The sequence below is a fragment of the Clytia hemisphaerica genome, unplaced genomic scaffold (assembly GCF_902728285.1).
Source record: "Clytia hemisphaerica strain Z4C2 unplaced genomic scaffold, Clytia hemisphaerica genome assembly, whole genome shotgun sequence".
Taxonomy (NCBI): Eukaryota; Metazoa; Cnidaria; class Hydrozoa; order Leptothecata; family Clytiidae; genus Clytia; species Clytia hemisphaerica.
Window position 1 is genome coordinate 490,540 of NW_027103905.1, and position 26,973 is coordinate 517,512.

Here is a 26,973-nt window from a genome sequence, read left to right on the forward strand (position 1 = left end):
TGGTAGAATTCATAAAAATACATGAAATATGGGTTTCGAGGTAGATTCAGCCTTACATAGACTTAATCCAGTCTAGAACCAAAAATCTGAGGAAAATTTCGGTAAGACTAAATCAAATTAATTTTGATGAAGATTTTGAACCCTTTCGACCCTTAAGTTTCAAAATTTATGTGTTTAGTTAATGAAAAATGCTCTTAATCATGTAAAGGCTATTTGCGATTGCCAAATTTAAAGTAAAAATTTGATAGGTCGATTTTTAACGTTTTCGAGCACTTTCTGAAAGTAACATTTTTATTCAATTGGACATAACTTTTGATCTAATGAATCGAATTTAATAAATGACCCATCAAAATTTAAGTCTATCTTTCTTCTTTCCAATGAAATAAGAATGGTTCTTTTAAAATTTTTAGATTCCGAGAAAATTAGTTTCAAAGAGAGAAACTTTTTTGTGGCGCACCCGGTAGATTATTATTTTACTTTTTATCTTTCGAGTCTTTTCAGTTTCTTGTCGTTTTGGTCTTTTCAGGTTGTTTTTTTTTTGTGTGTGTGGCCCACTTTTTTTTTTTTTTTTTAAATAGAAACACAGAGGTCAAAAACCGGCTTTTTTGGGTGCTTCCGTTAAGAAATATGACGCCATCTTGACTTACGCATATCAAGAATACACCCACCACGGAGTTTTAACTTTTCATTCCATGGGCATTCTATAAAGATATTTTGTATTCACCACTCATCACAGTACGTAGACTATTGATACTCCGTTGATATTCGAATATTAAATTTTCAAAATTCAGATGCAATGTTTTATTCTTTTATATGTTTTAGATTATGCAAAAAACATACCAATATATTGCTATTGTTGCTAATGTTTTTGTTGTAGCAAGAACGCATTTTCGTTTTCATCGGCATACTTCCTCCCATAGGAGGCTCTTTTGGTACCTTTGGTTTACATATATATTCAAACGGTCCTAATACCCTGTCATTCATCAATTATTCCAATGAATTAAATGCCTTTTTTATTATAATTGGCACCAATTATAATAGAGATGTTCTGTTAATTCACATGATTTTACTATAGTGTTATTGAATGTTTTCAACTTGTCAATCAAAAATTTGAATCAATCAATCAATCGAATTTTCAATGTAGATAGGGCTTTATAATTGTAAACACAGTGGATTGCTCCAACTTTGTTCTATTACGATTACCGAGACACTTTAACTTTGTTCCAGCAAACAGAGCGTTGATGTCGTATGGTGTAAACAAAAAGCACATGCATTAAATTGAGGTCAAGACGAAACCTGTTTTGACATTTGATACTTATTTATGTCAGTTTATTGATAAATTATATGGTATCAGAATGACTTCGTATTTCAAACATTTGATTTTACTATGCATGGTAAGTTTCATTCAACTTTTATATTACAGCCGTTTATGACATAAACTTTATGTTTTGTTTTGTTGTTTGTCAATTTGTTTAAAAAGTTTAGACATCATCATCAACCATCTCAAATTAAACATTAACTATATAAAGTATAGACTTTAGGAAAATACTGATTTTGAATTTTTCAGTAAGCTTTATTTTGCTTTTTAATACAGATTACATACGTTTTATCGGAAAATGGAACAGAATATAAAGACTCCTGTTTCGAGGAAAGAAACAGCATTTACCCTTGTTCATCTACAGTAAGTAAATTGTTACTTTGTTACATATTGCTGTTGTCATTGTACCTAGAGAAAATTCTTTGTTTTCTGAATCTTAGTTGGTCTAATGCTGACATCCCTCTTCTAATTCCGACACCCTTCTTTAGAGATAGGAATAATAGGAAGGTTAGGATCACTTATAGACAAAAATTTTTTTCAGATCATACTTTGTTAAGTAAAGAAAGAGAAGGTTTTATTCCCATAATACAGAGCATATAATTTCCCGCCCAAACTGGTGGAGTAATTAATATGCAGAACTGAGTCCATAGGTCGTCGTGTTCTCCTAAACAACTATAGACCATCCCATTCTCCCAAACAACTATTCTTCTCAGCAATCTCCCTTGATTACGATCGAGAGCTCTCCTAATTTGGAAATTAAATGCATAACAGGTATTGTAATCTTTCCAAAGAAGAGGAAGAAGATATTTCTGGTTGCAAAGATTATTAAGATACTTCATAATATAATGGTAATCCTGTTTAGTAGACAATGTCATTCTTCTACGTCTCCTACAGTATGAATTTCTTTTCTTAATACCTTAAAGTAAGAAGTTTTGGCGGTGATTTGATTTGTCGGATGGTCAAAAAATATTTTTAGAGGAATTTTAATTTGGGGGATGGCTTTAAGATTTAAACTTGGCAGGAATTTGATTTGACGATGAAGAATAGATTTAGCCTAAAAACGCCATGAAATAAAAAAAAACCTGTTTTGATGCCTGAAATAAAGCAAAACACAAATATTTTCAGGATTTAAAAAATTATCTCTAAAAAAATTGGTCTTTTAGTGCAAAATAGGCAATATTATGAATGTGAAATTCTCTCAATCTCAAAATTAAATTCCGCCAAACTAACTTCTGCAAAAATTTCGAATTTTGAACTGTGAACCACTATAATTAAATTTAGTGAAAAATTTTTTACTATTTAGTGAAAAAATTTTTAAATTTAGTGAAAAATTTTCCCGCAAAAATTTATTTCCTTACAGTATTCTAACCCTCACTGATCCATAGAGACCAGAAATCAAGTTTATCACTCATGAATCCCAAGTTGGTTGGTTTTACTATCATTGTTTAGATCTTATGGATCAAGGGTAGTTTGAGTTTCCTACCTGATAGTTGACAGGATATTTATTTGGGAGTTTTAGAAATTTCATAATAGAGGTATCGTATTCTTCATAGATCACTGGGAATGTCATTTTAATGCTGTTTTATGGAGCCATCCTTGGAGGTGCAGCAAAACTCATCTCAGGTAAGCTGAAATAAAAAAATTTGAAATGAAAAGCAATTTGAAAAGTAATAAATGATTCTGAGTTAAAGTCATGAAGTATTCTGAAAACTAGTTTTATTTCTTTTTTTTTATTTTCAGATGGCGCTGAGATGCTTTTGGATCTTGGATTCTCACCCAGTATTATAGGTTTGAAATTCACCTTCTTACGTTTATGATTATAAATCATATTTTCAATCTGTAGCACTAACTTTTTTGAGTTAACATTTTATCCTGAATATGTTTTTAACAGAAATTTTAATGACTTTCATTTTTTCATTTGCTATTTAGGTGGTGTTGTTTTGCCAATCCTTGGAGCAGTTCCGGATTGTGCTATTATTGTTTCATCTGGTATGGGAGATGATGCACAAAATAAGTTATCTATTGGGATGGGGTATGTTTAATAATCATTATTTTAAATTCTCAATAAGCTAATCCTAAAATTGTTCCAATCATGTTTAATTCTCAATAAGCTAATCCTAAAATTGTTCCAATCATGTTTGTATGTTCTTCAATTCCATTTTTTAATGTTCTCATCTTTAATAAATTAGCTGATGTTATCTTTTAATTCGATTTTGTTTTTCAGAACCTTAGCAGGGAGTACTGTGATGCTATTGACAATTGCTTGGTCCTCCAGTTTGATTGTCTCAAGATGCTCCCTGAATAAACATGGGGAATCTATTGATGGAAAGGGCAAAGGTTTTAACCTTACAAAAATGGTTTGTAATTTTTATTTATTCTTCACAGGAGAAAAAGAATTTGTAATGAAAACCCATTCGCAAAACTTTGTGAAGTAATTGTTATTTTATTGAGTTTTTAACTTTGAGACTCTATGAGAAAACCTTTCATGAAATAAAAGACATTGATAACAGGTGCAAAACAGTAGGCTTCACTCTTAAAAGTTATTTAAAAAAAGAAATGATAACATCCTATTTTAAGAAAGGATGTACTTCTCTTTCTTCCCCTTATTTTTAAATTAGATGGATATCATCATAATTAAACTGATGTTCCAAAAAGCCTGTTTAGAAGCTTCCCCTAGTAAAGTTTTAGGCCCTATCCACCATAATGTAGATTCACATGTAAATTCATTACTTCAACAAAGTATTATGGAAGCTAAACTTCTTATTTTCCCTGCTAGTTATCTTTTTATTACATTTTTGACTTCAGGGAATGACTCCTCTCCCAGAAGTTCGATCGGGAATTGTGATCATGTTGCTGACCTCACTATTTTATTTGTACGTTCCATGATGTTTCTTTAAACGTTTGCATTTTGATATCACACTTTTAATATTCACACCTCAGTTTGTTATAAAAGCTTCAAAATATGGTGTAGACATGGAGTTGATAATATCACATTACTCAAAAGATAAACTTCACCATCAAGTTTATTTAAGAAATCAACTTGTAAACTTCCTTTATAATAAAACTTCATTCAAATTGAAACAAGACACGAAATATATTCTTTCCCCTCAGTGTTGTACAATCAGCAGATTGGAAATTTGGAGCCAGAAATACTGGTGAACAACCAAAATATGTGCGAGATGCAGCACTTGCAACTTTCGTTCTTTGCTTGTGTGGACTTGCTGGATACACAATTTATTCGGTAACAGCAGAGAATTAAATATTTGCATGAAACTCAATCATTTAAATTCCGACAAATTGTCATAATAAAGGCTCTTTTGAATCTACATAAAATAATCAAGCTAATGCCAGTAGATACCCCTTGAAATCTGCATAAAATCGATTAATTCGAGAAAAGTTTAAGGGAGAAACTTTTTTATTGGAAGTCTTTGATTATCTTCTAGTAGTGATGAATTGTAGAAATCAATTTTGCACTTTTTACGAGTGGAACAAGAGTCTTCTTTTCCATGAGATAGTAATAAAAGGGTTTTTGGTTAAAATTCGGAAAGAATATCAAAGTCCGGTGACAATGAAAACCCAAAACGGAAAATTTTAGGGATGTTATTTTAAGCAAGTATCAACTGATATCCTTATAAATTTGTTTCCAGTATTTTATTGAATATAACTGAAGTAAATTTAATTGTATGGATTCAAGTCATTTGATCTTCTTTCTAGGTTTTCGACAGCAAACGTAATGAAAGACGAGCTCGTCTTCACAAGGAAGAAATGTAAGCCAAGAAGTTTTCTTTTGATTGAAATTCGAGAATGATCTGACGATTGACATCGTGCCCTTAGAAAGTTTCTTATTTCATGAGGTATATTGATACCGTGACGCCGTCTTAAGATAACAATTTTCATTTCATTTTCATTTCAAGTCATACCAATGAAATCAATAAAAAGCTATTCCTGTACACTTTTTTGAAAATTTGAATACCTTAAAGCCTTCCTTTAGAAGTCGTATATATATGTTCTTATACAAAATGGTGACTTCACTTTCCACTCTAAAGAACTTAAAAAAATCATTTGTTTTCAATATTTATTCGTTTCAAAGTTCATTTACTGGTAATCTTCACTTGAAGATGACTAAAGCCATTCCGAAATAATGTTGATATTACAGTTCTGTAAAATAAGAAATATCTTTATCTCTCAATCTTAAGGATACACCCCTATAATTTCAACTTATTTGATTTTCCCATAGTTATATCAATTTATTGTGAGAAACTTAACCCTTTAAGTGCCAATGTCGTATATATCAGACATGGGCTATGTAGGAGGGCGAAGCCCTCCTGTAATGCCCAGTTTGAGTTAGAAATCGTCATTTTTAGTCTAACTCGTAGGAATCGAATGGGGCTCCATGGCCAAGCAAAAAAAAATAATCAAAATTGAGTCTTTTCAGCGAGATTTTATACTAAAAAGTCAAAAAAATGCAAAAATTTGACAAAAGATTTTTACCGTTTTTTGACCATTTTTGGTCAACGAGTGATCCAAGAACCTCCAAATTTGGCCCTGATTAACTTGATTCTGTCCTCCAGCAAATTAGTTTGAAGTTTTACCACTCGGAACCTTTCTACCGCTGCGCGGACCTGACTGCTTTAATTTCCCTTACTTACCCCCCCCCTTAGCCGCCGCCCACCCCGCCCTTCCTAAATCGGGCGACGCCGAAGGCGCCTAAAAGAAAGAGGAGACTCTAAGCTATCCAACGGACTATAACGAGCTTCTAACTCCTTCTAGATCCGGAGATATAAGCCTTTAAAGTTTGAATTAGCGATTTTCTTTAAAAAACTTAGAAAAAAATTACCGTGGCACTTAAACGGTTAACCAACCCTATTTTTTTCCATTGTAGGGCACAGCGTCATGTTTTGCATGCTCTCATCGTGATGGCCAACAAACAAACGTTTAAATCACCCAAAGCTTCACGAGCAACAACTGATGTGGAAGATGGAGACCCCGATGCCAATAAAGGTGATTATACCTTATCATCAGACTTCTATCAAATCCCACTAGAATCTGTTTTTTTATTAATCTTGCACTGGCATTTTTCTTGTGCATTAACTGGACAAGAATTAAAAAATTTTGGTGAGGTACTCGATAGTTGTTTAACTAAAAAGTAAGGCTAATTATCTTTGTACGATTAGGGTGAAATTCGTTAAAAGAATCTGCTTCAATCTTTTTAAATGTTGGGACAAGACTTTTAATGAACATCCCTGTTTTCACTTGCAGAGGAAGAGAACGAGGCAATCTCAAAGAAATATTTCAAAGCCTGGCACATGAAGAAAGGCGTTCGAAAACATCAAGAAGAAAGCGATGCTTTGTTGTCCGATGAACGATCCTCTGCAGCCAGCAGTGATGATGTAAGTTTACTTTTGCAAGTTTGGTCCGTATTCGCGTTTAACTTGTGAAACCGAAAATTGTTGCATTTGTAGGGCACATATTTTAATTTCATATGTTATCATTTGACCAAGGTGCTTTGTTAAAAAAATAACTTTCGATATTGTTTTACAAGATCCCAATATTTCAATATCTTCACAAACTTCTTCCCTTTAGGAAGGCACACCCGAAAGTGATCCAGAGAAAGAAGATAGTAAATTGGTGATGTCAGCAAAATGCGTTGTTATGCTCCTGTCTGGTGTTGCTTTGGTGAGTTTTCTCATCTTTGAATAAAAATACTTGAAGGACTGCCGATTATGGAAACCACCGAAAAAAATTTTACGACAAAACCTCTGTGCCGTTAGAAGCGGATTTTCGCAAGGATTAACATACTCAAAGTCTCACGATGAGGCCCTTGGGGGAAAACTTCTGGTGAAATCAAACCTAAAGGGTGCGTTTTTGCCCTAAAGCAGGACATTTTGAAAATAATCTGAAAATCCAAAGAATTTTTTGGCGACGGAATTTTGTACTCGTTTAGACGATTTGACAGAATTCGAGGAAAAAATTGACGTAATGGCGGAAATGGGTACCCCTTAAAACCCGCCCCTTTGTAAGGCATTTGGGGCAAATAAGTAGCGTTCGGGTTTTTTTTCACGAAAATCGCGAGGCTAAGTATGATAATCCTTGTAAAACTCCGCCTCTAGCGATACCTACCAAGTTAGTGCGGAATTTTTTTCAAAATCAAACTCTTATTATGTCAGACTATTTTGTCTTGTCTATTGGCAAAGAGAAACGAACACACGAACAAAATTGAAAAATTAATTTCAAATATGTAATGGTAATGCTGATTCATTTTGGTTTTGATAGAGTTTTTGATACAAACTTTCAGGTGACGGTCTTCTCTGATCCAATGTGTGACGTTTTGGCTGCAATGACGAACACAAACAATAAGTCTTATATCCCGATCAGCTGTAAGTGCAACTATATTGCTGATACTTCTGTCCGTTAAATTTTAATGGAGTAAGTCTAATCTAATGTTTTTAAGTATATACTTTCACTTTAATCCTTAAGTAGTTCACTTTTAAAAAGTGGAACTCCTTTTGTCGGGTGTATACAAAGCCTTGACTTTGGCTGTAATTGCTTTTTTTTCACTGTTTCTGTTTTCAGCATTTTACATTTCGTTTGTCATCACTCCGTTCTGTTCGAATGCATCTGAATTCGTCTCCTCTTTGATTTTCGCAAGCAAGAAGACTAGAGAGAATGCAACGATGACGTTTTCACAGGTATTGTTAAACATATAAGTAGATTTTATAGTAGATTAACGAGGATATCACTAATTTCACAAAGAATGATAGATATTTCAGATTATTTGAATTACTTAAATGGATACCTAACCCGATGCTCTTTTTGATTGAGTCAACAACTTCAAGGTCAAGATACGCAACTAATTTACTGTGATGTTCTCTTCAGCTTTTCGGTGCAGCTACAATGAACAATACAATGTGTTTGGCCGTCTTCATGGCATTAGTGTATTTCAAAGATCTGAAGTGGTATTACGGAGCTGAAGTAATGTGCATTGTTATCGTACAGTGGATTGTGGGATTTATTAGTTTGGCACGCACCTACAAGGTAAGGTTCTTTAACGTGACTATCTACAGTTCCTGTAATATCTTTAATTCAAAGGCTCACAGGATACGCAAATTTGTTGGAGTTAGTTTAAAGTCGTACAGTAATATAGGTGTTATATGAATATACGATAATTGTATGGAGAGATTCGAGTTATGGAAATTCAGTCTGGCTTTATCAATTGTATTGTTGTAAGCCCTTTTTTCATTTATTTTCAGGTTTGGATGGCAATCCCGGTCGCCGTAACTTATGTCTTTTGCATCGTGTTGACGTGGTTGTTGGAGAATCAACTCCACTGGAAATAAAAAAATGGTGGGTTAAAGTATAATTAAAACTTTAGTGGGTGGACTATATAGTAAGCTAAAGGTTTGGAAATAGAGTGCTTTTGGACAAAAATCAAGCCAAATGATATAACTGACCTATATGTTGTTTGAAGATATAATCAAATAGATGTGGAATAGTAATCAAACAGATGGCCGAAGTTAAGTTTTGCAAATTATCTCAATTCAATCAAGACCTGTTCAAAAAAGTCCATAGCAGCAAATTTCATCCTTGAAACTATACTGTAGTTCATCGGCTGATTAACTTTTCGAAGTAAAGAAACCGTTTGAATTTTTTTTGAGTTTGATAGCTGTAAATTGTCACCACAGGTCAAACAAAACGAATCTGAATATTTTGATCGTGATGTAGAGAGTCAATATGTAGTAGTGTGTTTGTAAAGTAGAATTTTATCAAAGATTGTAAAGGGGGTTGATTTTCTATCTAATATTTATATTTATTAACTGTATGTATTTGCAATCAAATAAATCGGGTTTAATTTTGGTAATTTAGTAGGGATGGAATTATGGAACTATTTTTTACACACGCTGTATCTTTTAAAACCGTTTTGTTTACTGTAAAATGCAATATTTTTGTTTGTTTTGTACTAGAAATTTCCATTCTCCTCGTTTTATGCTACAGTCTGAGACGAGTTTCATCTAAGAGGAACAAACGTGAAGACGGGGTCTACACAGACTCTATCCGCCGCGCAACATATTACGTTTTATAATATACAAACTATGTTACATCATAATAATATATTATACGGACGATAGCATCGTCTATTTCAAGTCTTAAGCAAATTTCCTTCGAGAAAATCACAACCATAAAGATTTTCGACTTCAAAAAAAAGTTTTTTTCCTAGAAAACAATAAAAGGTCGTGGCCAAGAGGCCTAGGTTATATCTCGCTCAAGCTTGTCTTTTCTCTTCGCGGAGTCGTCGTAAAGACGAATTTGATCGATGGGCTAGCTATACGGTTATACACGTATGGAGTGAAATTCAAGACTGATTGCAAATGTTTGAGCTTTTTTTTCGATCCAATATGTTTCGCAGCAGCACCATTGTCTTCCAAGCCCGGAGGGCTAGACACGAGACTCCTGGATAGGAAATGAAGCCACTTACTTTCCATCTTAGACGCGTGACCAGCGTGGTTTTTACACAAACGCTACATTTGTAAAAGTAAAACATAATGCCAGATTCCGAAAAATATACCGCGTGAAAACAAAGCAAGAGTGCTAGATTTAATCCGTCATTCTAGTTGCAGCGCAAATCTTATGGCTTCATTTTTTCTTGCTTGAGAAAGGTTGAAGATTCATCTGTAGCCCATTCGGGGCTTTAAAATTAATGAGCACCACTCTATTGCACTAGACGATTGGGTGCAGTATGGTCACTAATACAATATTCGGATGAGATAAAACTTTCGACAACCTATTCTGCTCTATGGCGAAAAAATCATGCAGAATCCCTTGCACGAAAACATAGATAGAAACGGTGAGAGTAGCCTGTAATTTTCCACATACAGCACAACTTTCTAACACATTTCGACCATCTAGAACCCGAGTGCTGACGTTAGCATGAAACATCTAAAAGAGCTTTGTGTTGACTAAAAAAGGGACATGAAATGGGAGAATAAATAGACGAGAAAAAAAACCGTTTTTCATCGGTTCGACAAGCTGAGTTCTATCGGAACATTAAATTTTAGGTTTTTCAGACTCTCCAAATTCGACTTGAGGACGAAGTTAAATTGAAATCAAATTGGCCTTTCCATAAAATTGAACTTTGCCAACGTTGAAATGGGTGAAATCCTCGTGGGTGAAAATCCTCGAGGAAACTGGATTAAATATGTAAGAATTGACGGAAAGGCGACAGTCTTAGTCCTTTGTAGAACTAGATTTCTATTGGCATTTGACACAAAGGCCCTAGAGGTCAAGAGGTAGAGGTTAAAGAACCCCTGAGATTATTTCTGATCTTTTCGAAATCTTGAAATTATCAACGACAAAGTTCTACTGGGTCCTAACAGGGGGGAGTGCCGCAGGGTACTAACCCTGACAAGAAAATTTGTGTTATTGGTTGGTCGACAAAAGGTTGCTTTTTGGTCGTTTTTTACTACTTTATAGAGTCAACCAGCAATGAACTTTTTGTTTGATATCTTTTGATTGAATGAATATTTTTTCACAGTGATGATGATCTAAGATTGAAGAATCACTCCTGTGAAAATGGGAATTATACCACATTTCTACTGAAGAAGTTGATTTTTTTCTTCTTCGTTTTTCGTTTTCTTTTTCTTTTTTTTTTGCTTAATAATATTCCACTCACAAATATCTTTTCAACGAGCACAAAATCGCAACTTGATTCAAATTCTATCAAAAGTTACAGCCATTTTTGTCTCAGCTGCAAATTATTTTGAGACAGACTTTAGGTACATATCACCCTTTTTTTGTTCCTGGTACTAACTATTTTGAGGAAGAAAGGACCCCTGTCTAGTGCCAGGTACTTTCTTCTTTTGAGGAAAATCATCAAAAAATATAAGTACGCCACCCTAGAATACTTATGGATTATTAACCGAAAAGCCGGTCTCTCTGGCAAAATATCGACCGAGTTCGCGACGTATTGGAACGAGCGAAGCGAGGTCCAATACGAGCGAACGAGGTCGATATTTTGCAAGAGAGACAGGCTTCTGAGGTTAATAATCCATTTATAGCCCTGCAAAAATAAAGTAATAAAAGTAATTGACATTTTAATGATGTCAATTTCATAACTGGTCACTATGGAGAAATATTGACCGGCCACGTGACATTAATCATCCAATCAGTTTTCTTAAAAATGATTGACAGTTGTATTGCAGGGCTATAATTCCATGTAATACCGGGTGCGCCACAAAAAGTTTCTCTCTTTGAAACTATTTTTCTCGAAATCTAAAAATTTTAAAAGAACCAATCCTATTTCATTGGAAAGAAGAAAGATAAACTTAAATTTTGTTGGGTCATTTAAATTAAATTCGATTCATTTAGATCAAAATTTATGCTCAATTAAATGAAAAAGTTACTTTCAGAAAGTGCTTGAAATCGTTAAAAATCGACATATCAAATTTTTATTTTATAATTGGCAATCACAAATAGCCTTAAGAACATTTTTCAGTAACTAAACACAAATTTTTTGAAACTGAAGGGTCGAAAGGGTTTAATTAAAATCTTCATCAAAATCACTTTAATTTACTTTTACCGAAATTTTCCTCCGATTTTTGGTTCTAGACTGGATAAAGTCTATGTAAGACTGGATCTACCTCGAAACCCGTATTTGATGTACTTTTGTGAATTTTACCAGATTTTTTGGCCTTTTTCGACGAATTTTCTTCATTTCATTGAAATTTAACCTTCCTTTAAGGTCATTATAGACAGCTAATTATCATTTTTAATGACTGAAACGAAAATACTAATGTATCATGTAATTATGCTTCTGTTTGATTTGATAGGTCAATTTTCAACGTTTTTCAGCACTTTCTGAAAGTAACTTTTCTATTCAATTGAGCATAACTTTTGATCTAATGAATCGAATTTAATAAAATGACCCATCAAGATTTAAGTCTATCTTTCTTCTTTCCAATGAAATAGGAATGGTTTCTTTAAATTTTTAGATTTCAAGAAAATTAGTTTCAAAGAGAGAAACTTTTTTGTGGCACACCCGGTACCTAAAGTATATCCAGATATAATTGGCAGTGGAAACAAGAATGCCTGTAACTTTTGATAGTCAAATATATAATTGCGAAAATTTTTTTTGCTTGTTTTAGAGAATCAAAAGCGCTATATTTGAATGTATTTTTGGCTGAAAATTTCGCGATTTTTAGCGGTTAAATTTGCGATTGCAAAAATTGAGCTTTTTTTCTACTTATGCTACAACTAAAATTTTAGAGAATCTGGAAATCAAAGGATATATTTCTTTTTCTTATTTTCTTATTTTTCGGGAATTTCCGTCCTAATTTTTACTCTTACCCATTTTATCCACTCAAAGCCAAAATCCAATACCAAGACTTAAAGTGAGAGATACAGTTCAAGTGTAGTACAAGGTTATAACAACACCATCTGGATATGGGTCAGTCAGTAAGTACTGTAAGCTTGTAGCCCGGCCCCAGTCCTAAATAATTTAAATCGTCTTTAGACTGTTATTCAAGGGCTTATCCAAAATCGAGAGAAAGGAAAGAGAATTAAAAGTAATTAAACATAATAATTATCTATTATCCTTCAGTAGACTGTTTCTGTACACTTTCAGCTATAAATAATTTGCCGAACGACTGTGAAGCGTACTCGGTAAGGTGGTCGCAGTATGTGGCAATTTGACCTGTGCTTAACAAATGTTCGAGACGGTTTGGTGGGAGATTAGGACGGAATATCTTATTGACATCTTCTTCAGGTAATGGTGCTTCTCCGCGTGCTTTCCTTGCGTCGTTTTCGTGTTGCTAGAGAAAAAGAATCAATGTAGAAATAATCCATAAATGAATGATAAATAAGGTCTTGCCTTAAAAAGAAATCGGCAATGGGAAAAACTAGACGAAAATTTATCTTTTGATAGAGATGTGACTTACTCGTTTTTGTTTGTAGTTTTCGATTTGTTGTTGTTGTCTAGCTACGTTTCGTTGATAATTATGAAGTTTCTGTGCATCTTGACATAGTTCATCTGCTCCTTCAATCAATGAATGTACGTTCTTTTCGAGGTAAGATCTGGAATAAAGCAGTGTAGCGTGAAAATTATATTGCCTACACTTTCTTTCCCAATATTTGTTATTGACCAACACGAGTCTCTTCGAGGGTCTGCTAAAAAATAGTCTTGAGTAAATGCGAACGATAGGGATCCTTTTCAGACCCACAAAAAAACACAATAAACCAGCTGTGCTGGAAGCTCCGGCTTAAGAGATTAAAAGTAAAAGATGTGAAGGATGAGTTTGTTGAGTTGTGTTAGAAAGTTGCCCACAAACTAATAATCAGAAAGCAAAGTAATAATTTTATTGTAGAACGAGTATGGGAAATAATCTTAATGAATAAATAAACCAGCTGGAAGTTTAGCTCTTCTAAGTGATAACACAATGCAATTTCTTGCCTAAAGTGCCAACCCAACCCCCTCCCCACTCATCCCCCGACTAAAAAGTAAAAAATTGGATCTAAAGGAGGTAAACGTTTAGAAGTCAATATTTCCAAGTTCTTATAAATTTATATTTTTCTAAACTAGCCAATAGCCAAGCCATGATGCGCCCGTTGATTTGATTGTCCGGACCGGGAGAAAAATAGCCTAAATTAGAGGCCACGGATAAATCAAATAAAATGGTACGATAGTGTGCATGTAATAGTGGTATGTTTGGAAAAACCTGTGTCCGGTTTGAAAAATCTTCAAAAGGAACGGTCGCCCCAGCCTTTGAAATTACGACAAAGTCCAAAAAATGATCATTTTCAGCCATAACACTGTGAAAATTTCTCCGATCTTATTTACACAGGAATTGTGTTTTAGTATCCTTTATTGAATTCCTACAGTAGTATGTTTGGAAAGAATCTGTGTCGGGCTTGAAAAATCAAAAGGAACGGTCACCAGCCGCGATGAAATTACAACAAAGTCCAAAAATTATCATTTTCAGCCATATAACACTGTCTGACTACACAGGAATTGTGTTTTAGTATCCTTTATTGAATTCCTACAGTGGTATGTTTGGAAAGAATCTGTGTCGGGCTTGAAAAATCAAAAGGAACGGTCACCAGCTGCGATGAAATTACAACAAAGTCCAAAAATTATCATTTTCAGCCATATAACACTGTCTGACTGAAAATTTCTCCAATCTTGTTCAAATTTACACAGGAACTGTGTTTTAGTATCCTTTATTGAATTCTCATTGTGATATGTTTGTAAAAAATCTGTGTCAGGTTTGAAAAATCAAAAGGAACGGTCGCCAGCCGATGATGAATACGACAATAATAACAAAGTCCAAAACAGGATATTTTCAGCCATACATAACACCACAAAAACTACTCAGATCGTTTTCAAATTTACACTGTAATTGTAATTTAGTATTCTCTTTTGAATTTCAATGGCTGTGTGTTTGAAAGTTTCATTGTCAAGTTTGAAAATCCAAAAGGGACGACCACCAATATATCATCATAAAAATGACGAAGTCCAAAATGTGATCATTTTTACAGCATAAACTCATGAGAAATGCACCAATCTTACTCAAATTTACACACAAGTAGTGTACTGAATTCAAATATATTAATAGTTTGCTCTCAAAAAGTTTCCATCAATCTTGAAAAAACAGAGTTTTTTGGTTTTGTGCGTTAGCCATAGTTATATCCATTATAAACACTCGATCAGCTGACGATTCATGGCCAAAATTTTTCCAAAGTCTTTCCACATTGTTAGAGAGCCAGTATGCATCAAACTTCTCATAAATCATGTCCAAAACATCATGAAACATCGGATTAGATAAACAAATAAAAAATCTCTTGACCACCGCCGCCGTTGTTGTTGTTGGAAGAGAGAATTAAAGGCTCCTAGGCCGGAGCAAAAAGGTTTTAGTCATTTCGGTTGGACCGATAAAAGGAAGAAAAATCCTTACCCAGTTGATAAGCTCATGAAATCTCCTTTTCCGTTATATGGATTCGAACCGATGATTTCTGAGATCAAAACATTTCCTAAATTGGAAGTTCTAACAGTAACTGGAATCTCTTCAAGAATATTGTGGAAATCTAGTCCTTTACTTGAAAGCCTAAAATAAAGAAAGAAATCATGTCAAAAAAGGTTTAGGAACAATGAAAATTTTCAAGAATTCAGATAAAAAGGCTCACTCTGACAGGGTGTCCCGATACCGTTATAAAGACCATTCGCTTTAAAGTGTACAATTATCTTTGTTTTGCTTGCCATTTCTCAACGAATGCTTCAACCCTCACCTATCAGATACCGTTGAAAAGATCATTTGGAGCACTAAATTCCTAAGAAAAATAGTTCAGAAAAATTTGGAAAATGAAAAAAAACATAAACTTTTTATCATGGTGCTTATTTTTGGTACGGAAGTACTTTGAAGCCTGATTTCAGCTATATAGTTATTTTTCCTGAAAAGTTCTTGCGTCGAAGGTTACAGCTTCAAGAAGGTAGCTCGCTGGAGTCGAAAAAAAATTTACAATCGCAAAAATAAAAGTTCGCGAAATCTAGATAACATGTTACAATCAAAACATATTACGAGTTCAACTCTTCATTTCAATTATAAACTCTAACCTCCTAAAAGTACTTTCTTTGAAGTGTTTTGAAAGCTTTTGAGTGATTTTGTCTGCCTTTGTTCGATTAAAAAACACACATCTCTTTTCTAGTTACAATTTATATAGTCGCGAAATTAAATAAAGAAGGCCATTTTCGCGAAATTTAATCCACGCGAAATCTTTAAATTCTCGTCTCGCGAAAATTAGTACATGCGAAAATTTATCCACTTAAGGTAAAATAATTGTGTGAAAAATAATTGCATATCTTAAATCAGAAGGCTTCAAAGTATCTCTGTACCAAAAATGGAGTTTCTGGCACTGAACGAAAAAAAAATTATCTTTTTTATCTATCATTTTCAAATTTTTTTAGAATAATTCCAAAAGTTAAATTTAAAGAAAAAACATTCATTGTGTGAAAAATAATTGCATATCTTAAATCAATCATTTTGATTGTAAAACTTTTTGAACGTAAGCAAACTCTACATAAGGCCTGAAAACACTACGTAAGCTTAGGGAAATTTCCCGCCCTTCGAGGTCTTAAGTAAAATTTTACGTACATGTGAAAAAAACTTTAAAGCGAATGGACTTAGGGAGGGCGCCACTTCTTTCCCTGGATTTCTCCACTTACCCTTGATCCGTCTCTTTAGTTGCTGAGCATCAAGCAGAGAGGCATCAAGTACCATTTTGGGAATCTTTGGTATGACCCGGCTGGGGATCGAACCCACAACCTTGCGCACCGTAGCTGGATGCTCTACCTTTATGCTACGGTCGCTTTTTAAATGCAACGGAATTTAACACAAAACGCAAAAACCTACAAACTTGGTATAACATTTTAATGCAGCAGGGGAACTATGCGATAGATATTTTAATGAATGTCTTTTGTTGAAAAATATATAAAGGATCATCTCGTATCAATTAATTAAAAAGATTAGATTAGATTTGGGGATACACTGAAATTTTTTCTACTTATATAGAAATGGTTTGACACAGTACTTTTTTCGGGACACCCTGTAGAGAAAAAAAAACACAAAAAGAAAAAAAAAAACCTAAAAAATTACTTTGCAATTTTGCCAGTTTTTAAGATCTCTAAGTTAGCGTTTTGAGTGCAAAAACACGTTCTCACCCTTCAGGAGTGAAGCTTTTATCACCACCACTGTAGAGTTGCATTAACTTTTTGGTCAAGCGATATGCTTTGAATGACAGGTTCCCTTGGTTTGTTTGTAGTGGGTCTAAAGAAGGAAAACAGGATTTCATTTCATTGACACGACTATTTTAGTGTGCATAATGAAACTCCAGTAAACAGAAAACATTGTTCAAAGGAAAAATTCAAATAGAAGTCAGCAAGGTCGTCTAGTCTCTTAAAGTATTGCTAAATTTCAATAATTACCTAAAGGGAAAACATTTTTGCGGAACAAATTTTTGTGGAACAAATTTTCGCAGTTTTTCGACAAATACGCCAAATTAAATTCCGCGAAACACAAATATTCTCATGATTAAAAAAATCACCTATATGAAATTGGTCTTTTTAGGGCAAAATAGGCCATATTTTAAGCAAAAAATTCTCTCAACCGTGAAATTAAATTCCGTGGAACTTCCAAATTTTGAGCTGTGAACTGTGAAATTAAATTCCACAAAAATTTCTTCCCTTACGATATGCCATTTTTTACTTAGCTGAGGCGTAAATCCATCCAAAACAGAAGAAAACAAGTAATACTTTAATGGACCTACCTATTTATAAAACGAATAATTAGAATTTAATGGAAGTAATGTATAATTTTAAATTTCGATTTATATATCTATTGGAACGGAGAAAGCAATTAAGAAACGCATCGATGTTTAACGGTGAAAGAAAAATAATATCGACACTTTAATCAATCATTCATCTCGAGAAAATCTCAAAAAACCGCTTTTTTCGGGACATTTCCGGTTCTAGCGGCCGGAAAAATTTCTTTTTCGAAAATTGAGCTCTGTCACATTTTGGGCATTGCCATTTTACATCATTGTGCAAAAAATCATGAAAATCTGTTGAGTATAAGTTGAAAAAATGAAGGAAAACCGTTTTACGCCGGTTTTCGGCTGTTCCGGCGATTTTTAAGGAGTTCCGGATTCAAAGGATGATTTTTTTGGAAATCAAACGATGCTAACTTAATCATCATAAAGAACATTTTTCTGTAAAGAAACAATTAAATAAGTTGAAAAAATGTGACGGAAATGTGAAAAAACGACGATTTCCGGCACATTTCCGGTTCTACAGACCGGAAAAATTTTTTTTTCGGCAAACGGTTTTCGACACCTTTTCGGCAGTACTAATGTGCATCTATGTGCAAAAAATCGCAAAAAACTAATGATAAAATCTCGAGAAAATCATAAAAAACCGCTTTTTTCGGGACATTTCCGGTTCTACCGGCCGGAAAAATTTTTTTTTCGAAAATCGGGCTCCGTCACATTCGAGGGTTCATAGTAATGCACCTTTGTGCAAAAAATCAGAAAAATTTAATGAGCCAATCTCGAGAAAAGTTGGTAACTAACGAACGAACGAACGAACGAACTAACTAACTAACGAACACGGGTTACTTTAATGGGATAAATTTTCGCGGGGATTAATTTTCGCGGATTTCGCGGATTTGGGTGTCATCCGCGAAAATAAGTCCCGTTGGAAATTTGAAAAAGGCCCATCCGCGAAATATTTCTAAACAAAACTCAAAATATGTCAAATAAATACTATTTGAATGGTTACTTGCATCAAAGAGGCGCAAATAATGTGTATTTCAACAACCAATATGCATGATTTGACAGTAAAAGTCACAAAATCGAGAAAATAATGCCCCCCAATAGTGCCATCCGCGAAAAATAATCCCCGCGAAATCTTAAAATTTCGCGGATGAGCTCAACCGCGAAATTTAATCCCCGCGAAAATTTATCCCATTAAAGTAATTTATAGGACCTCCACCCCACCGGGGTAGGTCCAAAAATTATAAGCAAAGAGCAAATATTTCCCTACAGATATCACAAAACTACTCCTTACGTAACAATATACTTTGTTAATTTGTTAAATTAACCTTACCATATACGATGACAACAGATTCCTCTGCCATTTGTTGATAATCAAATTGTGATTCAATGAAGTTTTTGTTCAGAAAAGATCCTAAGAATGTTGATTGATACCAACCAACGTGGAAATGATCTACATTCACTTCACGTAATTTCCGTAGCATCTCCAATTGATACAAATCTGAAAAGTAACTTCCCATAGAGAATGCTGCACAACAAAGTCAGGAAAACTAGAAAATTTTCAGATACACAGCAATAATAAGATTTTTATATCCCGACTATCAACTGGTCTGAGACAATAAGTAATAACATAAACATTCAACTTGAGCAAGAGTTAAGACGGGAGCACAGTAACTTCAGTGCAGAAAATAAGGAAATTTCAGTTAGCCGGTAATTTTTTGAGCACAACGAAAATAATTTGAGCAGGGGGTCTGGCAGAAGCCTTAGCAAAGTCCGAAATGACCATTAGATTGGCTAAACACCTATATTAATTCAAAATATATTCCTCTTTTAATTAGAATAGCGCTATTAAGTATTTATCTAAGCCTCTAGTTTTCAAATTTCAACCGGACAAAATGAAAGATTGAGCTTCAGAATGGCCGGTAGAAAATACGAAATGACCGATAATTACTGGTCACCAGCCGTTATTTGTAGCACTGAACTTACGTTCATCAAAATCATTATTTTCATTGGATGGTCGGGGAAAACAATTGGTGACTTCTACTGTGTTGTTGTGCAATAATCCTGAGAGAACACCTTGTGAAAGCTCTCCTGCTCCCTGCTCCTTACAGTGCTTGATGATTTTCAGGGCGACCTGAAAAACATACAAATATACAAACATAATTATTGCACAAAATTTGTTAGCAGACCTAAAAATCGGGGACTTAAAAATAAGAAATTTACTGTCCCATATACAGAATATTTGGACATTGTTTTAGCCAAAGTGTATCTTCGAAGACTTTTCGAATTTATCTGATCGATTTTTAAATTGCCTAGGAGTAGGACACTTCTTTTGGCAAAAATTCTGAGAAATTTGAGCTACATGAACATAAAACGTAATTAATAATGTATACAGTTGAATAAGTTCAATCTTAGAGGTTGAAATAAAGAACAAACTAACCGTATAACATACAATGCTGACAAGTTGACACAGCACATTAAAAAGCAATCCCTGTGAGAAGTCTATACCAAAATCTGCAACAAAACTAAAGTGGTCTCTTATACTGATTGTTTTGCAGCGCTCCTTCACAGACTGTTTATCAAATCTCACCCTTCATAACATTGTTTCAATTTGTGATCCTAAGGTGTAGACTATTTCACATCTTCAATTCTCTGAAGAAAGCAGGAATTTGATGCGAGAGATAGATTGTCAACAAAGTGCCGTAGAAAATCATTGAATAAAAGAAGAACTTAAAATCTTAAATATTTTTATTTTGAATTATTCTGGTGCGATAAATGTTTCATTTTTTATTGGTTTAATTGAAATGGGGGATTACGTAACTATGGGCAAGCACCTTGTTGCTAAAATTATAGCTTAAAATTGAAAATGAAACCACTGAAAGTAATAAAATCGTCCTGCACTCAAAATGCCATAATCTTGATATAGAAGTTTCAGTCTATACTGATAGATTTTAATCGATAACTGATTGATCAATTGATATTGATTATCTATCGATTTAAAACGATGATCGATTTTATCATTTACGACTGTCTGGAGTAAGCCAGGGGATGTCAACCAGACCCTATTGTACCAATTTTCTTAATCGAACCATCAAACTCAATCGAACTTAATTGAACTATAGGTATTTAATGACCAAACCGAATCGAACAGTAATCAAACTTAACTGCAAAAATATCTTGATTAGTCCGATTAAAAATACAGCCGTTAATGAAATTTTTTGACAAGTGTTTGAGTAATACCGTGGGGTAGGTACTAAGTTGTGGGGGCCAGTGCCGGGTGGTGGTCTGATAAGGTAAGTAAAAAATCAACTTAGCACATGGTACTAAGCGGTGGTCCTAATTGAAAAAAACATTTTTGCAACTTTGTATCAAGGGACTATATGATGGTATAATACCAAATATGAGGCATCAAGTTAGTATCTGGTACTCAAAATACTGCAAAATCACAAAAATGTACCAATTTATTTTTTCACCTATTTTTATTTGACATTTTAAAATTAGTTTCATATTATTTTAGGTAGTTGTAGGGTCATTAAGCTTCAAATTAAAAAAATTTAGTGAACATTCCACAATGAATTGATTACTTTTGAAACAATATGATCACTGTTTAAGGGTCCCTATTATTCTTTAGGAAAATATTGACACTATTTGGATCAAAACCTATAAGGTCTTTCGACCTTTTTTCACTGCTGAGTAATGCAGAGGTGCAATAGACCATTTCTTATTATAGGCAGTCCATATTTATGTCTTACCATTTTACTAGGATGTTTATTAAGTTTATTGTTTATTAAACTTTTGTTTTGTTTTCCCCTGGGTGTTATCATTACATGTTTTAAAATAAAAGCTAACTTTTTTTGTGTTGGTCTTTTTGCCCCTGATGAAATAAATTTGAAACTTCCAGCAGGGCCAGAAGAGATTTTAATTCAATAGTATAATACTTTATAAGTTCTTAGGATTTTCTTGGTTGTTACATTTTTACTTTTGGATGTGCAGTTTTAAAACTAATTTTAGCTTTTCCCCTAGCTATTCTTATTTCTCATTTTTTCGAGACTAGTTTACTGTAGTTCTTTTGATTTCTTTGACAAGCTTGTTGTTATAAATTTGTTTTTATTTGAAACTTTATTTCTTTTGATTTAAAAAAAATTGGCTTGAAAATGATATTTTGACACCCTTCTTTAGAGATAGGAATAATTGGAAGGTCGGAATCGCAGCCTCTAGAAGGTAAATCGTTGGAGTCAAAATACCCGACCGTTTTTCACTGTTTTTTTTTTCATTCCAAAAAAAAATCTTCTTAACTTAGGCCTATAACTTTCTAAGCAATATCTCTGTGTGAAAAATGAGTGTATATCAGAAGGCTTCAAAGTACCAAAAATGGAGATTCTAGCACTAAAGGGTAGACCTTTCTATGCTTCAAATTGAATGTGAGAATATGACTTGAAATCTTCACCATAAAATTAGCTTTAGTAAACAGTAAACTGTCAATTATGAGAGTTTCTTCCAGAAGTTTGAAGGCGATTTCAGTTTAATCGAAAACGGGAACTCATTGAGCAGTAAAATGTCAAATTGAGAGCGTCAAATGTATCATCTATGCATAAGAATGGAAAAGAAAATAATGCTGTATTTACGAAATTAAGGGCAAAATGAGGCGCTTTAAAAGACCAAATAATAAATACTTTGATTTCAAAACAATCATGGATATATCCAAACTTACTGGACAACATTTTATATCCACTTCTCGCGCGGAAGACCTCCGTTTTTTACCTGCGCATTGACCATTTAAAAAATCAAATTTTACTAACTTTTTCGTAGAAAGTGTCGCGCCTTCTAAAATTCGAAAATTTACGTCACATGATTTTTGAATAATTGACGTCAGAATTATTTTCGTTAAAAAGTCACTGCAGGGGCTTCTTCGATTGCAATGTCAAACCCTTTTTGGACAGGGGTTTTATCGGAAGGTAGTGCTAATTTTCATGCTCAATCATAGATGAAAATGAAATTTTAAACACAAAATTAAAAACACGACGTATCATCAACTACTTTTTCGAAAGACAATAAGATTTTTTGTCTTAAAACTGCACGAAATCCTTCTTTCATACTGGAATCTGCTGACAAAATTTGAAAAAATCGCACCCGCCAAGTAGAGTGTCGTTGAACACATCAAAAAATGAGATATATTGAGAATTAACTTAAAATAGACTTATTTAGAGACTTATTGATCTAGCAATTTATCGACATTATACAAGACTACAAAATCGCATCGGAAAGACGAAGCAAGAGTTTGTTTGCGGATATTATATGATTTATCTAACAATTTATCATAACGTGACTTTGTCATAAACTTAGTCTTTATCTATATACTACGCATACGTATCTATTACAGGGCCTTCCGTTAAAGATAATCCAAAAGTCTCCAATACAATTGTTTGTTTATTGTTCGGATCTTGTGTACTGATAAGGAGGAAAAGTTAAGATATCAGTTTATTTGGAATGCGTGCAGCCAAATGAAGTATAATCTCGGGTACCTAATAGCCGCCCCTATCTCCGTTAATTAATTTTTCAAAAGGTTTCCACCCAGGACATTTTTATTCCATTTTTATTTGAGATTTCTTCTAATCCCCTCAGCTTATTCCAACCCCCATTAGGTACCCATGGAATCTCTAACCTTTCTCAGGCAAGAAAAAGTGAGGCTTTATGTGGCGGGATATAAAACTTGAGACGTTTGTAACGATTGACAGGTTCAAACTATTGAATTGAAAAGTAAATAATGACAAGGATTGACTATTTGAAAATTTGAAAATTGAAATTATAAAATACTTAAACTGAAATGACGCAAATGAAAACTGAGAAAAATGTGATTGAACAAACAGAAAATGAGCAAATGAGACGCACAAAGAAAAAATGACACATGAACTCGCAAGAAAATAGCACACTGAGAATTCAACAGAAAAAGAAATATTGATAAAACCATGTGTCATTGAAGTCTATAAATAAATTTTTACAAAGTGTTTTTGATAAATATGATAAATAAATAAAATCTTACCAAGTTAGCCCAAATGAATATCCCTGAATGAGCTTGAAAATTGGTTGAAATTTAATTGAAAATTGATGAAATTGAAAGTTGAAATTTGTTGAAGTTGAAAATTCATTGATGTTGAAATTTTGTATACGAACCCATTTCCTTGCACTTCTCTCTCATAGAGAATGATAAAAAACTTGGATTGGAAATCAGAAAAAGTGAATCGGATTTATGAGTCTCTCAAATACCCGAGAGACTTTGAATAATGACGTAATCTATTTATAAGTAATTAGCTAAAGTATAATTTTTTTATTGCACGATTTTTTATGTGATAATTAAATAAAAACAATCAAACGAAATAACTTTTTCATTCAATGATCGCGTTACACTGGCCCAACCAGGATGCAAAAGTTATTTTGTAGCTGAATACACACTATTCAGATCATCCACCAAATCATGTTCATCTGTTTGATGAATGACTATCAGTTCTCTGACAGCACGTGTTGTTTCACGAAACGATTTCTCATTAGCATTTTGTAAAGAACAGTCACTTTACGAATTTTGTTATCATTACCGTGATGCGTTTCTTTGACGATTCCGTATTGGTAAGTGGAAGAAATAGCAGAATCATTCTTTGCGAAAAGAACAATATCGTCGACGGCGATATCACGATCTTGGACGAACCATTTTGGTTGGTGCATCAACTTTGGTACATGGTTGATGAGCCATTGATCAAACCAAGCGTTGTAGATTGCAGTGTTTGAGTCGAGTATTTTGGAGAAGCTTTTCGTAACTTCTAACGGACCAGCCGGACTACGATCATTGTTTCGTCCTAACTTCAATCGATTTGGCGTGATAAGGTCCATGGTATCGAAATTGGACACAATACCATTGAGTGCGAGGGGCAAATCGTTGATTGAATTAGCGACTTCTGAGCAGATAGTTTCCCATTGGATGACTGATAACCGATGCCCAGAAAACGACTTTTCGATTGATGATTTCACCTCACGAATCTTTCTCTCGACCTTTCCATTGTAATTGTGACCTCCAACTGGACAAAGTTCGAAGTCGACCAAAACGTCGACGTGAAGACGATGTTGTAGATCGTTGAAACTGATTTTGGTGTCTTGGAAGCCTTTGATGATTTGACTTCCTCGATCAACGTACATTGTCTTTGGATACCCATTGTCGCAAGCGAAACGAGTGAACGACATGAGGAACGACGGAGTACTGTAGTCGTCCATCACTTTGATTGACAATGTTGATGTAGAGATGCAGCAATAGAGTGATAACCAGATCTTGATAGTTTTACGTTTGTTGTGGCTTGAATAGGCTTGGAAGGGTCCAGCGAGGTCACATTGTGTGTTATAGAAAGCAGGAGCAATCGTTCTGCAACAACTTGGTGTTTTGCCCATGCTGACTTTGACTTTCGATTTTTCGAGGAAACGACACAATTTGCAAGATGCTTTGACCTTCTTTGCAACTTCGCGTCCTTCAATGATGAATGCCTTCTGGGATGCATAGCGTAACGTAGCTTCGATGCCGGAATGTTTGACGACTTTGTTGTGCCAGTGAACGTCACTCAGGACGGCGTAGGCGATGGGTGAATGTTTGCTGATGATTGGAACGCAGAAGGTCGTTTGATGTAGATCTTTCATCACTTTCGTCATCGGAGTGATCACGTTGATTTCGTCTGTTGGCATGATACGACCAGTATACGTTAGGATGCCGTCAATCTCTGTTGATATGCGTTTGTACTTCTCTTTACTGACGAACTGTTTCACCTCTTCAGTACCCTTGCGCCAGAAGTACGTCTCGGCTTGCTTGAGTTGATCGTCAGTCAGTCGTCCATTTGATTTGAATTCGTAGGTTGGTGCAGATGATTGTTTACGTAGAGCTACTAAAGATCTAAGTAGTTGTAGAAATTTAATGGCTTGAGCAAGTATTCTGATGACCTTTTGAAAACGAAACTTATTTGGGTCAATCAGATATTTGGAGCATGAATAGTGATCTCGAACTTCGGACACAATCTTCATTGATGCCAAGTAAACTTCACGACTGCCTTGAATTGCCTCATTCTTGATTTCACATAAGTCAGTAGAATTGAAATTAATTTGACTTACAGTTTGGTTGGGAAGGTTGATTTGTCACCCCTGAGCCAGGAGTGCCCATTGATCCATGTTGATTTGCTGCTGATATCGTCTATTGTTGCACCTTTACGAGTTGCGATATCTGCGAGCATGTTGTTTGTGTCGATGTGTTGCCAATCTTCACGAGTTGTGTGTCGAATGATTTCGATTATTCGATTTCGAACGAATGGCTTGAGGGAGATTTCATCATTACTGATCCAGTGTAGAACGATGGTGCTGTCTGTCAATTTGATTGATCCGTTGTGTTTGGACTTCAATGCACGTTTGACGACTTCGGAAGTATGAGTGTTGAGGACAGCTGCTTCGAGTTCAGCTCGAGGTTGAGTTGATGATGACAAAATCTTTGATCGAGCAAATACGAGTTGGCACGAATATTCACCGTTTAAACGTAGTATTCTGGCATAGATAGCAACGGCTGCCATCTCTTTGGTTGCATCACCGAAGTCGATGGTCTCAATCATTAAGTTGGCTGCATCATCAGGCACGATGGTTCTGGCGTATCGAATTGATTTTATCTCTTGAATCATTTCGAAGTTGGATTCCCATATGGCTCTAAGGTTGTCCGGTATGGCATCGTCCCACTTCAAACCACGTTGTACGATGTTGTGGAGATCAATCTTGAGTGACGCAGTGATTGGTGTGATCTTCCCAGTGATGTCGAATAGCTCGTGCACCTTGGATACGCAATGACGCCTTGTGAGGGTGGATGGAACGATACCAACTTTCTCATCTGGTTTCTTTCCTCGTCGTTTCTTGGCGAAGTTTAGTTCGGATACGTCGATCGATACTTCGTCATCTTTAGGATACCAAATCATTCCTCCTACACCGATTGATTTGCCATCTTTGGATAGTGATTCTGGAGGATCGCTGCCACTGAAGGTGAAGCCTTTTAATCCGAATCCACCTCTACCGAGTGAGATTTCCATTTGGTCGGCTCTTTCCATGGCGGTTTTGAGATTGTCTTCTCCAGTGATACAGTCGTCGACATAGAGATCGAAGTTGACAATGTGATCGATCTCAGGGAATTTGTTTTTGGATAGTGCTGACGTTTGTCGTATTGCTCGCTCTGCCTGGTTGCCGCTCGATTTAACCCCATAAATCAAGGTTTTGATAACTTTTTCTTCCGGAGGTTGGTTGGGATGAAGATCGTTGTTCCACAAGTATCGTTGGTAGCACCA

The 26,973-nt window shown here is 34.6% G+C and overlaps 3 protein-coding genes across 3 annotated transcripts; 1 reads left to right on the forward strand and 2 right to left on the reverse strand.

Annotated features, from left to right (window-relative positions):
- The first annotated feature begins 1,209 nt into the window (after positions 1 to 1,209).
- Positions 1,210 to 9,282, forward strand: LOC136808996 (uncharacterized). Its single transcript, XM_067065569.1, has 16 exons — positions 1,210 to 1,394; positions 1,595 to 1,681; positions 2,872 to 2,941; positions 3,059 to 3,106; positions 3,248 to 3,350; positions 3,543 to 3,675; positions 4,124 to 4,191; positions 4,430 to 4,559; positions 5,033 to 5,085; positions 6,201 to 6,319; positions 6,578 to 6,708; positions 6,902 to 6,994; positions 7,614 to 7,695; positions 7,892 to 8,007; positions 8,195 to 8,353; positions 8,569 to 9,282. Exons 1-16 carry the CDS (start codon positions 1,356 to 1,358, stop codon positions 8,653 to 8,655), a joined length of 1,518 nt encoding a protein of 505 aa, XP_066921670.1. The 5' UTR covers positions 1,210 to 1,355; the 3' UTR covers positions 8,656 to 9,282.
- Positions 9,283 to 12,880: 3,598 nt separating this feature from the next.
- LOC136808997 (eukaryotic translation initiation factor 3 subunit H-like) lies at positions 12,881 to 19,805 on the reverse strand. The gene is made up of 6 exons (XM_067065570.1): positions 19,616 to 19,805; positions 18,963 to 19,130; positions 17,022 to 17,127; positions 15,262 to 15,411; positions 13,249 to 13,384; positions 12,881 to 13,122 (listed from the first exon to the last, which is right to left on the reverse strand). Exons 1-6 carry the CDS (start codon positions 19,788 to 19,790, stop codon positions 12,901 to 12,903), a joined length of 957 nt encoding a protein of 318 aa, XP_066921671.1. The 5' UTR covers positions 19,791 to 19,805; the 3' UTR covers positions 12,881 to 12,900.
- A 3,520-nt stretch (positions 19,806 to 23,325) lies between these two features.
- Positions 23,326 to 25,767, reverse strand: LOC136808998 (uncharacterized). The gene is made up of 2 exons (XM_067065571.1): positions 23,670 to 25,767; positions 23,326 to 23,371 (listed from the first exon to the last, which is right to left on the reverse strand). Exon 1 carries the CDS (start codon positions 25,679 to 25,681, stop codon positions 24,128 to 24,130), a length of 1,554 nt encoding a protein of 517 aa, XP_066921672.1. The 5' UTR covers positions 25,682 to 25,767; the 3' UTR covers positions 23,326 to 23,371; positions 23,670 to 24,127.
- Positions 25,768 to 26,973: the final 1,206 nt, after the last annotated feature.

What these genes read in the sequence shown, in the direction of transcription:
- LOC136808996 (XM_067065569.1), top strand. Translation starts at nt 1,356, where the DNA reads ATGACTTCGTATTTCAAACATTTGATTTTACTATGCATG. An exon ending in CTGACCTCACTATTTTATTT is followed by an intron (nt 4,192 to 4,429) that starts GTACGTTCCATG and finishes CTTTCCCCTCAG; the next exon opens with TGTTGTACAATCAGCAGATT. An exon ending in GTCTTATATCCCGATCAGCT is followed by an intron (nt 7,696 to 7,891) that starts GTAAGTGCAACT and finishes TTCTGTTTTCAG; the next exon opens with CATTTTACATTTCGTTTGTC.
- LOC136808997 (XM_067065570.1), bottom strand. Translation starts at nt 19,790, where the DNA reads ATGTTTGTATATTTGTATGTTTTTCAGGTCGCCCTGAAAATCATCAAG. An exon ending in TTCATGAGCTTATCAACTGG is followed by an intron (nt 13,385 to 15,261) that starts GTAAGGATTTTT and finishes GCTTTATTCCAG; the next exon opens with ATCTTACCTCGAAAAGAACG. An exon ending in AAAACTACAAACAAAAACGA is followed by an intron (nt 13,123 to 13,248) that starts GTAAGTCACATC and finishes CTTTTTCTCTAG; the next exon opens with CAACACGAAAACGACGCAAG.
- LOC136808998 (XM_067065571.1), bottom strand. Translation starts at nt 25,681, where the DNA reads ATGAAGATTGTGTCCGAAGTTCGAGATCACTATTCATGCTCCAAATAT.